Genomic DNA, 14,545 nt, shown 5'->3' with positions numbered 1-14,545 from the left:
CCAGCCTTACCAAGACATCAGTAACCTGCTGCCCAGGGCGCTCCCCCCCCCAGCGCCCTGCACCCTGAGAGTGCGTTGGTGTGTGGGAGCCTGGAGCGCAGCGCGACCGCTGCATGTTACCTCCGTTACTGAAGTCTTCTGCTGTCACTGAAGTCTTATGTTCTTCACATACTCACCTGGCTTCTTTCTTCTGGCTTCTGTGAGGGGGTTGACGGCGCGGCTCCGGGAACAAGCAGCTAGGCGCACCAAGTGATCGAACCCTCTGGAGCTAATGGTGTCCAGTAGCCTAAGAAGCAGAGCCTGTAACTCAGAAGAAGTAGGTCCTGCTTCTCCCCCCTCACTCCCACGCTGCAGGGAGCCTGTAGCCAGCAGGTCTCCCTGAAAATAAAAAACCTAACATAAAGTCTTTAGAGAAACTCAGTAGAGCTCCCCTAGTGTGTGTCCATTCACTCCTGGGCACAAAGTCTAACTGAGGTCTGGGGGAGGGGCATAGAGGGAGGAGCCAGTTCACACCCAGTTTAAGTCTTTATAGTGCGCCCAAGCTCCTGCGGATCTGTCTATACCCCATGGTCCTTTTGGAGTCCCCAGCATCCTCTAGGACATAAGAGAAAATTAATTCTGACCCAAACTCTCTCCCAAACTACTGTCCCATATCTCAGCTCATATGCCCTTCTAAGCTGCTTGAGTGAATTACCTACACTTACCTCACACACTTTCTTAACTCGCACAACTTGGACTCACTTCAGTCAGGCTTGTTTCCAACATTCCACAGAGACAACATTAACTAAAGTAGTGAATGATCTGGTCACTGCTAAGTCCAAAGGTCACTACTCACTTCTTCTTCTTCTAGATCTGTATGCTGCTTTTAACAATGTTGACCACTCTCTTTCTTCTCATACAAACACTACAATCTCTAGGTCTTCGGTACACAGCCCTTTCTTGGTTCTCATCCTACCTATCTAATCCCTATTTCAGTGTCCACTTCTCTGAATTCACCTCCTCTATCAGTTAGAGTACCCCAAGGCTCAGTCTTAGAACCTCTGCTTTTCTCAATCTATACCACATCACTTAGCAAACTAATCAGCTCTTTTGGATTGTAGTATCATCTGTACGCGGAGGTTACTAAAATGTACCTATCCTCAACAGATTTGCAACCATCTGTATTGGCCCATGTCACTAAATGCCTTTCTGCCGTTTCTTCTTGGATGTCATCTCATTATATTTCCACCTGCCAATAGTAGTTACCAACCTGATATCTCTGTCACTGTTGAGAACTCGACAATCCTACCACACAAGCTTGCTGCCTAGGTGTCATCCTTAACTCTGAAAAGTCCTTTGTTTCCCACAATCTGTCTCTAAAACTTGCTACGTGCATCTAAAAAAACACATCCAAAATACGACCATACCTTACACAAGACACTACAATCCATGATCTCATTATCTCCCGCATTGATTATTGCAATAATTGTCTTCCTATTCTTATAAAAACAAGACTCCCACCACTACAATCCATTCTGAATGCAGCTGTGAGGCTGATCTTCCTCACTAGGCATTCATCTCTGTCAGCCTCTCCATTGGTTACCTGTATTATACCATAGTCAATATAAAATACTTTTACTCACACACAAGGCCATTAACCAAACTACATCAACGTACATCTCTATGCTTATCTCAAAATATCCCCCAACCCAACTTATTCGATCTTTACAAGATCTACGTCACTCATTCACACTCATTATTCGCTCCCTTTCACGATCGCAGGACTTTCTTCGGGCTGCACCCACTCTGTGGAGTGCCCTCCCACGCACAATAAGACTCTCCTCTAGTCTCCAAACCTTCAATCGTTCCGTGAAAACTCACCTCCTTGGGCAAGCTTATCAAGTTCCGAAACCGCCTATATAACTTTCATAAACTTTCCTATCCAATTACATTCCCTCTGTACAGTCCACACATATTCTCACATACTTTCTCTTTCTTAACTTTCTCATCCTTCTGACCCCAGGCCAACATTACTGTGTGACCATATCATACAGCCCACCAAGAACTTATGCAATCTGGGAGACCATTATTCAACAGATAACACCTATCCTTGTGTACTATATCAATGCCTACTTCCCAATAGATTGTAAGCTTGAAAGCAGGGCCTTCCTACCTCTATGGGGGTATATTCAATTAATGTCGGATCCTTTCCGACATGCATTTTTCGGAAAGAATCCAACATGAGTTATTCAATAGGACGGCCAAATTCGACAGGATTTTGCCATTCTCGACATGTCAATCTGACTTTCTACAAAGTCGGATTGACATTGTCGGAAACGGGACCAAAACCTGTTGGATTTGGCACCGTTTCCGACAGAGGCACACGGATCGGCGGCGATTCCACTGATTCACTTGCTTCCCGACAGCTTTCCGACAAGTCGGGAAAAAATAAGGCTGGATTGAATAGGTTGGAACCCATTTCCGACCTATTCCAGTCGGAAACTATCGTCTTTCCGACAAGACGGCAGTTTCCGACTCTCATTGAATTTACCCCCTAGTCTCTCTGTTATTACCCAGATTTGTTTTATCACTGTTGTTTCCAATTATAAAGTGTAACAGATTTTGCTGCGCTTTATAAGAAACTGTTAATAAATACATAAAAACAACCATGTACTGTGCACGATATTGACCAAGAAATTTCTTGTTTCAAGTGTTACTTAAACGGGAAAAAAATATCTTACCGAAGATTCCTCATCCCAGCTATAGGCAATTTCTATGGATAAGATGTAGGTTAACTGGTTTTATCTCAGTAACACGCTGGGATAATGTTGTTGACCTTAAATTTGATATACAAGTAACATCGCTCGGCAACTTTGATGTAGAATAACCTCTTAAGTCTTTTCACAAATCTTATTTATAGAGAAGACTCCTTGACGTTAGAACAAAAGATTTTTTTTTTAAAATGTTTATGGCCGTCTTTGAAACTCAGTGAAATAGGGGATTTTTTTTCTTGCTGTTGTTATGGAGCTAACATTTAGGAGCTTGGCATATTTATGCTGTCTTCTGAAACGTAATATATAACCTTAATTATCTGTGTGAGCTTCTGTCTGTCCAATCTTTAGCTCTGTGCTCAGACACAGGCTTTGGAATAAGTGTACGTAGCTGAGTGGCATTTGAATGCTTTGTCTCAGTGCTCAGCAATGGGAATACTGCACAGTAACAAAAAACTGCCAATGAGTGATGTCAACTGAAACGGCAAGAATCCTTGCATAGGTCTTACCAGTCCATTCTCATTTACTCTACAACATTTAGCAAAGGATTCTAGTATACAATTTAATTTCCTAACCAAATTCGACAATGTACTGCTTTGCTATAAAAAAATACATTTTTATGTTGAACCATTGTTCTCCTGGAGTAATCCACAAACTTCCAGTCACCTTTTGTTCCATCAGCAGGGAACAAACCCATAAAGGACTTCATTTAAAATTAGGAGTAATTCTAGCTAGACTGCAATGTTATAGCCTGACGAAATCATGTTATGCTGCAGGGGGAAAACTTAAAATGTGCGGACATAATTTAGAAGTGGGTGGGGGCTCGTCCTAACTCAAATTTTCTAACTCACAATCTAAAAATAAAGATTTGTGTGCTACATGTGGAAGCAGGCAGCATTTTCTGTGTATGAAAAAAAAAGTATTTCATCCAACTTGAATAGCAATATAGTTTATCTAGGTGCAACATTCAGTTCATTTGGCTCTTAATCTTATTATATTGTAAATACATTTATTGACAGTTGTTAACCATGGTGCAAGAAGCTTTTTGCACTGTGGATTTTTAACCCCCTGTCTCATCAAGAGAGAAGGATTTTTGCATTGGGCATATATAATATGAAACTGCAGTTTTGTTTTTTTATGTATATCATAGGCCAACATCTATACTCCCATTGAAGATTAGTCTTGCAGATCCCTCTTTTGCAGGTATTTGCAGATCCACACCTGTAAGGCTCTAGGTTGCCCTAGCATGGTGCTAACTGTAATACTGTAGCAGTGATTCCCCAACAAGCTGTATTAAAGCCAGTCCAGTCCATGAGGCAGAAGTCATCTGCACTGAAACTCACATGACCGTGTACTGTGCAGAGAGTAACATGAGCTGACCGCTATTTGGAGGCGGCAATGACACTCCTCAGTGTTGCTGGAGCAATGCGGTGCACGTCTGGTTATATGTTCTGCAATTATGGCACTGCTGCTACTGCTCCTAGGGGAAAGGGCATTGGTCCGAAGACACACCTGATCACTGTCAGCTTATATTCACAGGTCTGGAGCAACCTCTAGCCAATCAAAGCATAAGAACAGTTAAACCCCCAAAGTTAGGAGACCTTTGTGCTAAAGTAATGCTGTTTCCTGTATTTGGATGGATCATCGCTTATTGGTCAGCCGTGGAATACTTTATGTGGATGCTGTGTAATAATGTATTATAGCAACTTTCTTTTTCCTGTGTTTCAGGTCAGATATCTGTTGAAGGATTTATGCGGTATCTAAGCGGGGAGGAAAATGGAGTAGTGCCACCTGAAAAACTGGATTTAAATGAAGATATGTCTCAGCCCCTTTCTCATTATTTTATTAATTCCTCACACAATACCTACCTCACAGGTGAGTGACCATTGCTGGACCAATATTAGCAAAACTACTGTTTTGTTATGTTATTCTTACATGTGTCCTTCTTGCCAGTAGTATTTAGACATTCTAGTAGTTTTAAAAATGAAATGATGTATGTTAATAAATTGGTGAAAATAAACCAGAATTATAGATAGTGTATAATCTTTTTTTACTCCCACATTTCCACCCAACAAAACTATGCATTCGGAAGCTCATTTCCTGTTAGCATGTAGTGTTCAGTGGGAAGTAGTAAATTACTCTCACACTAGAATATTTGCGCCATGTAAATTCTACTGCATGTGTCCTAGTAGGTGGAAAAAAAATTGAGTTCATTTAGTGTTTCACAACAATTTCTAAGCCTGAATCAATCGCCAGGCATGCCGTACAGTTGTAGCATTTAGTAAAAAAGCAAAACAATACAATTAGGCATGCTGTTCTCCTGGTATATAGGGGTATATTCAATCAGGGTCGAAAACTGCCGTCTGTCGAAAAGACGGCAGTTTTCGACTTTTTCAGGTCGAATCGTGATTCGACCTATTCAATCCCAGCTGTTTTTATTCGACAAGTCTGGGAATTCGACTTGTCGAATAGTACGTGGATCGGCGGTATAGCTGCCGATTCACGTACTTTTGAGGGAAACGGGGACAAATTCGACAGGATTTGGACCCGTTTCCGACCATCTCAGTCCGACATCAAAAAATGTCGGACTGAGATGAGGGACTGTGGAGGAGAGGCGGAGAGTTGTGGGGAGACGGGGGAAAGCCGGCGGGCAGCCAGATTGGGAGAGCCGCCGGCAGCCAGACGGGGGGAGAGCAGTGCTAGAGGATGTCATAGCAGCTGTAGCGCTGCTCTCCCCATTCTGCCTGCGGCTTTCCCCGTCTAGCTCCTGCATCTCAAGTCAACTTTTTTAAGTCGAATTGAGATGACATTGAATAGCCCAAGTTGGATCCATTCCGACAAATGAATGTCGGAATGGATCCGACATCAATTGAATATACCCCATGATGCTTTAAAAAAATCTAGCAGCTTTTTAACATCTGCTCTTAATTGTTTTTTTTACTAATGTAACACTTTTTAACACTGTAATTATTACCACTCACCTATGTAACACTCTCATTGCATAGCTACTGCTTCTTACTAAGGTAACACTTTTTAACACAGAGGGGTCTATTTATAAGCCTTGGAAGGAGATAAAATGGACGGAGATAAAGTTCCAGCCAATCAGTGTCTAACTGCCATGTCACAGGCTGGGTTTGAAAAATTACATTTAGGAGATGATTGGCTGGTACTTTATCTCCGTCCACTTAATCTCCATCCAGCACTTAGTAAGTAGATCTCTCACAAGTGTGATGATTGGGATGGTTGGCTTGTGCTGGCCTAGGAGGTCCCCTGCCCTAGACTTGAACCTTAGTGTTGGGGACCCACTAGATGAGGTCACCTGGTCGTGGTTGGTGGGCACATATTTTTGTCCAAAATTATGCTAAGCACCTCAAATTTACTGTTACTGTATATTGCAGAGTTTATTATAATTATTCTGATTAGCAGTGTTTAGTATATAGAGTGTGCACCTGCATTTCCTCTTTTTTTCTGTGTGGAACAACAAGAACCAGCTTGGTGGCACCTCTCATCATGTTTAGAATTAGGGGGTGCAACCAAAGGCCCCCCTCCATATACTCCTATGTAAAGTGCCTGGCGCTATTCAATTAATGAAACATGATCACCCAGCGCTGAGGTAGCAGTTAATGCTTACAGTATACAGTATATCTGCTAACACCCTATGAAGGTCAGAGCAGAAATAAGTGGTAACTGCTGTCTCAGTGCTGACTGTGGTGTGGATTGGGTGTGGTATACAAGTTAGATAAATAAAAGGTAGACAGTCATTAGGTCGACACTATATGGTTGACAGTCAAAAGTCCGACAGTCAAAAGGTATGTCTCTGCTGTATCTATGTTGAATAACACTAAAAATAATAAATCATGTGGCAATTCTATGAAAACAACAGATTACCTTCAAGTAATACATTAATTCACAGGCCCCTTAGGCCTTAAAACACATTTCTCACACGTCCTAGAGGATGCTGGGGATGGTTCAAGAACCATGGGGTATAGACGGGATCCGCAGGAGACATGGGCACTTTAAGACTTTAAATGGGTGTGAACTGGCTTTTCCCTCTATGCCCCTCCTCCAGACTCCAGTTAGATTCTGTGCCCAGTGAGACTGGATGCACACTGAGAGGCTCTCCAGAGTTTCTCAGAAAAAGACTTAGGTTTATTATTTTCAGGGAGACCTGCTGGCAACAGGCTCCCTGCATCGTGGAACTGAGGGGAGAGAAGCAGACCTACTTCTGTGAGTTTCAAGGCACTGCTTCTTAGGCTACTGGACACCATTAGCTCCAGAGGGTCTGATCGCTAGGTACGCCTAGATGCTCGTTCCCGGAGCCGCGCCGCCACCCCCCTTTCAGAGCCATAAGTCAGAAGCCGGGTGAGTAGAAGAAGATCAGAAGACTTCAGTGACGGCAGAAGACGGCCTTTGAGGTACCGCGCAGCGGGAGCGCTGCGCGCCATGCTCCCACTCACAAACGGCACTACAGGGTACAGGGCACAGGGGGGGGGGGGGGGGTATACAGTGCCTGTGCACTAAATACAGACCCCCGCCAGTATAAATATATAAAATTAAGCGGGACTGAAGCGCGCCATTAAGGGGGCATGGCTTAGCCCTCACAGCTCTGACCAGCGCCATTTTCTCTTCACAGCTGCAGAGAGGCTGAGCCTGGCCTCCCACACTACTGTACAAGTAACAGGGTACAAAACGGGGGGGGGGGGGGGGGGGGGGAGTACAAGAGATTTGGTGCTATTTTATTAACTATAAAAGCGCTAACAGGTCTGGGCTGTATTTTACACGCATCAGTACCGGGATAGGCGCTGGGTTGTGAGCTGGCAGAACTCCCTCTGTGTTTCTCTAACAGGCTCTGCTGTGGGTCTGTCCCCTATAGCCCAGTGTAGTTGTTGGTGTCGGTACGCGTCTGTCGACATGTCTGAGGCTGAGTGCTCTTCCCAGGAGGAGCCTGGAGTGGGGACAGAGAAGACTGTGGGAGTGACTGTGTCAGCACTGCCGACGGTTGATTGGGTAAATATGTTGAGTGTTTTGAATGCAAATGTGGTTCGGTTGACTAAGCGATTAGATAAATCTGAGTCTAGGAACCATACATGGAGAAAATCCATGGAGGATGCATTGTCACAAACTCAGACCCCTTCGGGGTCACAGAAACGTGCATTAACCCAGATAGTAGATACAGATACCGACATGGACTCTGATTCCAGTGTCGACTATAGTGAAGCCAGATTGAATCCTAAACTGGCTAAGAGCATTCGGTACATGATTGTGGCGATAAATGACGTATTACATATCACGGAGGACCCTGCTGTTCCTGATACAAGGGTCTGTATGTTTAAAGGAAAGAAACCTGAGGTAACGTTTCCTCCCTCTCATGAACTGAACGCTCTTTTTGAAAAGGCTTGGGAAAATCCTGACAAGAAGGTACAGGTTTCCAAAAGAATTCCGGTGGCATATCCGTTCCCCTCTGGGGACAGGGAAAAGTGGGAGTCAACCCCCACGGTGGACAAAGCTCTCTCGTGTCTGTCCAAAAAGGTGGCTCTTCCGTCCCCTGACACGGCAGCCCTAAAGGATCCTGCGAATCGTAAGCAGGAAAATACACTAAAATCCATTTATGTCACTACAGGTACGCTGCTCAGGCCTGCCGTTGCTTCGGCATGGGTGAGTAGCGCTATTGAAAAGTTGGCAGATAACTTGTCATCTGAAATAGATACCCTGGACAGGGATAGCGTGCTTTTGACTCTGGGTCATATCAGGGACGCTGCAGCATATTTAAAAGAAACTGCAAGGGATATTGGCCTTTTGGGATCAAGGGCCAATGCCATGGCAGTCTCGGCTAGGAGGGCATTGTGGATTCATCAATGGAATGCTGATGCTGACTCTAAGAAGACTATGGAGTCTCTACCGTTTAACGTTAGTGTCTTGTTTGGTGACGGCCTCACTGACCTGGTATCTACGGCTACCGCGGGTAAGTCATCATTTTTACCTTATGTTCCTGCACAACAAAAGAATACACCCCACTATCAGATGCAGTCCTTTCGGCCCAATAAATACAAAAAAGGGTCCTCCTTCCTTGCTACGAGAGGAAGAGGAAGGGGAAAAAGGTCACATGCTGTGGCAAGTTCCCAAGAACAGAAGTCCTCTCCGGCTTCTACCAAATCCACTGCATGATGCTGGGGATCCTCTGAGGGAGTCCGCACCGGTGGGGGCACGTCTCAAACTCTTCAGTCAGGTCTGGGCTCATTCGGCCCTGGATCCTTGGATATTAGAAATAGTAACCCAAGGGTACAAGTTAGAGTTTCAAGACGTGCCCCCTCACCGATTTTTCAAATCGGCCTTACCATTTCTCTTCCAGAAAGGGAGGTAGTATGTGCTGCAATACTAAAGCTGTGCCAAAATCAAGTAATTGTCACGGTACCCCCGTCACAACAGGGGGAAGGTTTTTATTCGAGCCTGTTCGTGGTCCCGAAGCCGGATGGTTCCGTCAGACCGATTCTGAACCTAAAATCCCTCAATTTCTATCTAAAAAAATTCAAATTCAAGATGGAATCTCTCTGAGCAGTGATCTCCAGTCTGGAGGAGGGGGATTTTATGGTGTCGGTCGACATAAAGGATGCCTACTTACACGTCCCCATATATCCTCCACATCAGGCTTACCTGAGGTTTGCGGTTCAGGATTGTCATTACCAATTTCAGACGTTGCCGTTTGGTCTGTCTATGGCTCCGAGAATTTTCACCAAGGTTATGGTGGCGAGATCCAAGGAGCAACTGCTGCAAAACGTTGCGCTCTCACTGACGATTCTGCAACACCATGGTTGGCTCCTAAACTTGCCAAAATCACAGCTGGTTCTGACAACACGGCTGTCGTTCCTGGGTATGATTCTGGATACAGAATTGCAAAGAGTTTTTCTTCCAGAGGAAAAAGCTCTGGAAATACAGAACATGGTAAAACAGATTCTGAAACCGGCAAGAGTGTTGATTCTTCAATGCACTCGGTTGCTAGGGAAGAAGGTGGCGGCCTACGAGGCCATACAGTTTGGCAGGTTCCATGCCAGAGTGTTTCAGTGGGACCTGTTGGACAAGTGGTCCGGGTCTCACCTGGACATGCACCGGAAAATAATCCTATCTTCCAGGACCAGAATCTCTCTCCTGTGGTGGCTCCACAGTTCTCACCTACTAGAGGGACGCAGGTTCGGGATTCAGGATTGGATCCAGGTGACCACAGATGCAAGTCTCCGAGGATGGGGAGCAGTCACACAGGGGAGAAATTTCCAGGGAAAATGGTCAAGCCAGGAAGCTTGTCTGCACATAAACATTCTGGAATTAAGGGCCATTTACAACGGCCTTCTGCAAGCAGAACATCTTCTTCGCGGTCTGACCGTCTTGATTCAGTCAGACAACATAACAGCAGTGGCGTACATAAACCGCCAGGGCGGAACAAAGAGCAGAGCGGCGATGGCGGAGGCCACGAAAGTTCTTCGCTGGGCGGAGAGACATGCAACGCTCTGTCAGCAGTCTTCATTCCAGGAGTGGACAACTGGGAAGCAGACTTTCTCAGCAGACACGATCTCCATCCAGGAGAGTGGGGTCTTCATCAAGAGGTCTTTGCAGAAGTGATTAGTCGTTGGGGAATTCCTCAAATAGACATGATGGCGTCTCGCCTCAACAAGAAGCTTCAGACATATTGTTCCAGGTCGAGGAACCCTCAAGCAATAGCGGTGGACGCCCTAGTGACACCGTGGGTGTTTCCGTCGGTCTATGTGTTCCCTCCACTTCCACTCATTGCAAAGGTGATAAAGATCATAAGAAGAACAAGGGTTCAGGCGATACTCATTGTTCCAGACTGGCCAAGGAGGGCCTGGTATCCAGATCTTCAGGAGTTGCTCATAGAAGATCCCTGGCCTATTCCTCTACGAGAAGACCTGTTACAACAAGGACCGTGCGTGTATCAAGACTTACCATGGCTGCGTTTGACAGCATGGCGTTTGAACGCCAAATCCTAGCCCGAAAGGGTATTCCCAGTGAGGTCGTTCCCACACTTCTTCAGGCTAGAAAAGACGTAACGGCAAAGCATTACCACCGTATTTGGAGGAAATATGTATCTTGGTGTGAATCCAAGAAGGCTCCTACGGAGGAATTTCAGCTGGGGCGTTTGCTCCATTTTTTGCAAGCAGGTGTGGATGTGGGTCTGAAGTTAGGCTCCATTAAAGTACAAATTTCGGCCTTATCGATTTTCTTTCAGAAAGAATTGGCCTCCCTTCTAGAAGTTCAGACCTTTGTGAAAGGCGTACTGCACATCCAACCTCCCTTTGTGCCCCCAGTGGCACCATGGGATCTTAATGTGGTGTTGCAGTTCCTGCAATCTCATTGGTTTGAACCTTTACATAAGGTTGAGTTAAAATTCCTTACTTGGGAAGTAGTCATGTTGTTGGCCTTGGCATCCGCAAGGCGGGTATCTGAATTGGCGGCTTTGTCTCACAAAATCCCCTATTTAATCTTCCATGCTGATAGAGCGGAGTTGAGGACTCGTCTGCAATTTCTGCCAAAAGTGGTTTAATCGTTTCATGTAAACCAGCCTATTGTGGTGCCAGTGGCTACTGACGCCTTGGCGGAATCGAAGTCTCTCGATGTGGTCAGAGCTTTGAAAATCTATGTCGCCAGAACGGCTCAAATTAGGAAAAATAAGATTTTACTTACCGGTAAATCTATTTCTCGTAGTCCGTAGTGGATGCTGGGGACTCCGTAAGGACCATGGGGAATAGACGGGCTCCGCGGGAGACATGGGCACTTTAAGAAAGAATTTAGATTCTGGTGTGCTCTGGCTCCTCCCTCTATGTCCCTCCTCCAGACCTCAGTTAGAGAAACTGTGCCCGGAAGAGCTGACAGTACAAGGAAAGGATTTTGGTAATCCAGGGCAAGATACATACCAGCCACACCAATCACACCGTATAACTTGTGATAAACTTACCCAGTCAACAGTATGAACAACAACAGAGTATCAGTTCAACCCTGATGCAACAATAACATAGCCCTTATTGCAGCAATAACTATATACAAGTATTGCAGAAGAAGTCCGCACTTGGGACGGGCGCCCAGCATCCACTACGGACTACGAGAAATAGATTTACCGGTAAGTAAAATCTTATTTTCTCTAACGTCCTAGTGGATGCTGGGGACTCCGTAAGGACCATGGGGATTATACCAAAGCTCCCAAAACGGGCGGGAGAGTGCGGATGACTCTGCAGCACCGATTGAGCAACAATAGGTCCTCATCAGCCAGGGTATCAAACTTGTAGAACTTTGCAAAAGTGTTTGAACCTGACCAAGTATCAGCTCGGCATAGTTGTAATGCCGAGACCCCTCGGGCAGCCGCCCAAGAAGAGCCCACGTTCCTAGTGGAATGGGCTTTAACCGATTTTGGCTGCCGCAATCCAGCCGCAGAATGAGCCTGCTGAATCGTGTTACAGATCCAGCGAACAATAGTTTGCTTTGAAGCAGAAGCACCCAGCTTGTTGGATGCATACAGGATAAACAGCGACTCCGTTTTCCTGACTCTAGCCGTTCTGGCTACATAAACCTTCAAAGCCCTGACCACATCCAGTAACTCGGAATCCTCCAAGTCACGAGTAGCCACAGGCACCACAATAGGTTGGTTCATATGAAAAGATGACACCACTTTTGGCAGAAATTGTGGACGGGTCCGCAATTCTGCTTTATCCATATGGAAAACCAGATAGGGGCTTTTATGTGACAAAGCCGCTAATTCTGACCCCCGCCTAGCTGAAGCCAAGGCTAATAGCATGACCACCTTCCACGTGAGATACTTTAACTCCACCGTTTTAAGTGGTTCAAACCAGTGTGATTTCAGGAAACTTAACACCACGTTAAGATCCCAAGGTGCCACTGGAGGCACAAAAGGAGGCTGAATATGCAGCACTCCCTTTACAAACGTTTGAACTTCTGGTAGAGAAGCCAACTCTTTTTGAAAGAAAATGGATAGGGCCGAAATCTGGACCTTAATGGAGCCCAATTTCAGGCCCAAATTCACTCCCGACTGTAGGAAGTGGAGGAAACGGCCCAGCTGGAATTCCTCTGTAGGAGCATTCCTGGCCTCACACCAAGAAACATATTTTCGCCATATACGCTGATAATGTTTAGCTGTCACATCCTTCCTAGCCTTTATCAGCGTAGGAATGACCTCGTCCGGAATGCCCTTTTCTGCTAGGATCCGGCGTTCAACCGCCATGCCGTCAAACGCAGCCGCGGTAAGTCTTGGAACAGACAGGGCCCCTGTTGCAACAGGTCCTGTCTTAGAGGAAGAGGCCACGGGTCCTCTGTGAGCATTTCTTGCAGATCTGGATACCAGGTCCTTCGTGGCCAATCTGGAACAATGAGGATTGTTCTCACTCCTCTTTTTCTTATTAGCCTCAGCACCTTGGTATGAGAGGAAGAGGAGGAAATACATAGACCGACTGGAACACCCACGGTGTCACCAGGGCGTCTACCGCTATTGCTTGAGGGTCTCTTGACCTGGCACAATACCTCTGTAGTTTTTTGTTGAGGCGGGATGCCAGCATGTCCACCTGTGGCAGTTCCCACCGATATGTGATCTGTGTGAAGACTTCCTGATGAAGTCCCCACTCTCCCGGGTGGAGGTCGTGTCTGCTGAGGAAGTCTGCTTCCTAGTTGTCCACTCCCGGGATGAACACTGCTGACAGAGCGCTTACGTGATTCTCCGCCCAGCGAAGAATTCTGGTAGCTTCTGCCATCGCCACTCTGCTCCTTGTGCCGCCTTGGCGGTTCACATGAGCCACTGCGGTGATGTTGTCTGACTGAATCAGAACCGGTTGGTCGCGAAGCAAGTGCTCCGCTTGACGTAGGGCGCTGTATACGGCCCTTAGTTCCAGGATGTTGATGTGAAGGCAAGTCTCTTGACTTGACCACAGACCTTGGAAATTTCTTCCCTGTGTGACTGCTCCCCACCCTCGGAGGCTAGCGCCCGTGGTCACCAGGACCCAGTCCTGAATTCCGAATCTGCGTCCCTCGAGAAGGTGAGAACTCTGCAGCCACCACAGGAGTGACACCCTGGCCCTGGGGGACAGGGTGATTAACCGATGCATCTGAAGATGTGATCCAGACCACTTGTCCAGTAAGTCCCATTGGAAGGTCCTCGCATGGAACCTGCCGAAGGGAATGGCCTCGTATGATGCCACCATCCTTCCCAGGACTCGAGTGCAGTGATGCACTGACACCTGTTTTGGATTTAATAGATTCCTGACCAGTGTCATGAGCTCCTGAGCTCTCTCTATCGGGAGATAAACCCTTTTCTGGTCTGTGTCTAGGATCATGCCTAGGAGAGGCAGATGAGCTGTAGGAACCAACTGCGACTTTGGAGTATATAGAATCCAGCCGTGTTGGCGCTACACTTCCAGAGAAAGTGATACGCTGTTCAGCAACTGCTCTCTTGATCTCGCTTTTATGAGGAGATCGTCCAAGTACGGGATAATAATGACACCTCGCTTCCGCAGGAGCACCATCATTTCCGCCATTACCTTGGTGAATATTCTCGGGGCCGTGGAGAGACCAAACGGCAACTTCTGAAATTGGTAATGACAATCCCGTACTGCAATTCTGAGGTACGCCTGATGAGGTGGATAAATGGGGACATGAAGGTATGCATCCTTTATGTCCAGAGACACCATAAAATCTCCCCCTTTCAGGCTTGCGATGACCGCTCTTAGCGATTCCATCTTGAACTTGAACCTTTTCAGGTCTATGTTCAAGGATTTTAAATTCAATAT

At 46.1% G+C, this 14,545-nt stretch overlaps 1 protein-coding gene across 3 annotated transcripts in view; it reads left to right on the top strand.

Moving 5' to 3' along the window:
- The window catches only part of PLCB1 (phospholipase C beta 1), a 1,298,702-nt gene that overhangs the window by 847,999 nt on the left and 436,158 nt on the right, over positions 1 to 14,545 (top strand). For all 3 annotated transcript variants that reach the window (XM_063918579.1, XM_063918581.1, XM_063918580.1), the window contains one exon: positions 4,479 to 4,625. In XM_063918579.1, coding sequence (XP_063774649.1) covers positions 4,479 to 4,625 — 147 coding nt within the window. The remainder of the gene's footprint in view (positions 1 to 4,478; positions 4,626 to 14,545) is intronic.

Source organism: Pseudophryne corroboree, chromosome 4, assembly GCF_028390025.1.
Source record: "Pseudophryne corroboree isolate aPseCor3 chromosome 4, aPseCor3.hap2, whole genome shotgun sequence".
NCBI classification, from domain to species: Eukaryota; Metazoa; Chordata; class Amphibia; order Anura; family Myobatrachidae; genus Pseudophryne; species Pseudophryne corroboree.
This window is presented reverse-complemented; position numbering and strand designations above follow the sequence as displayed.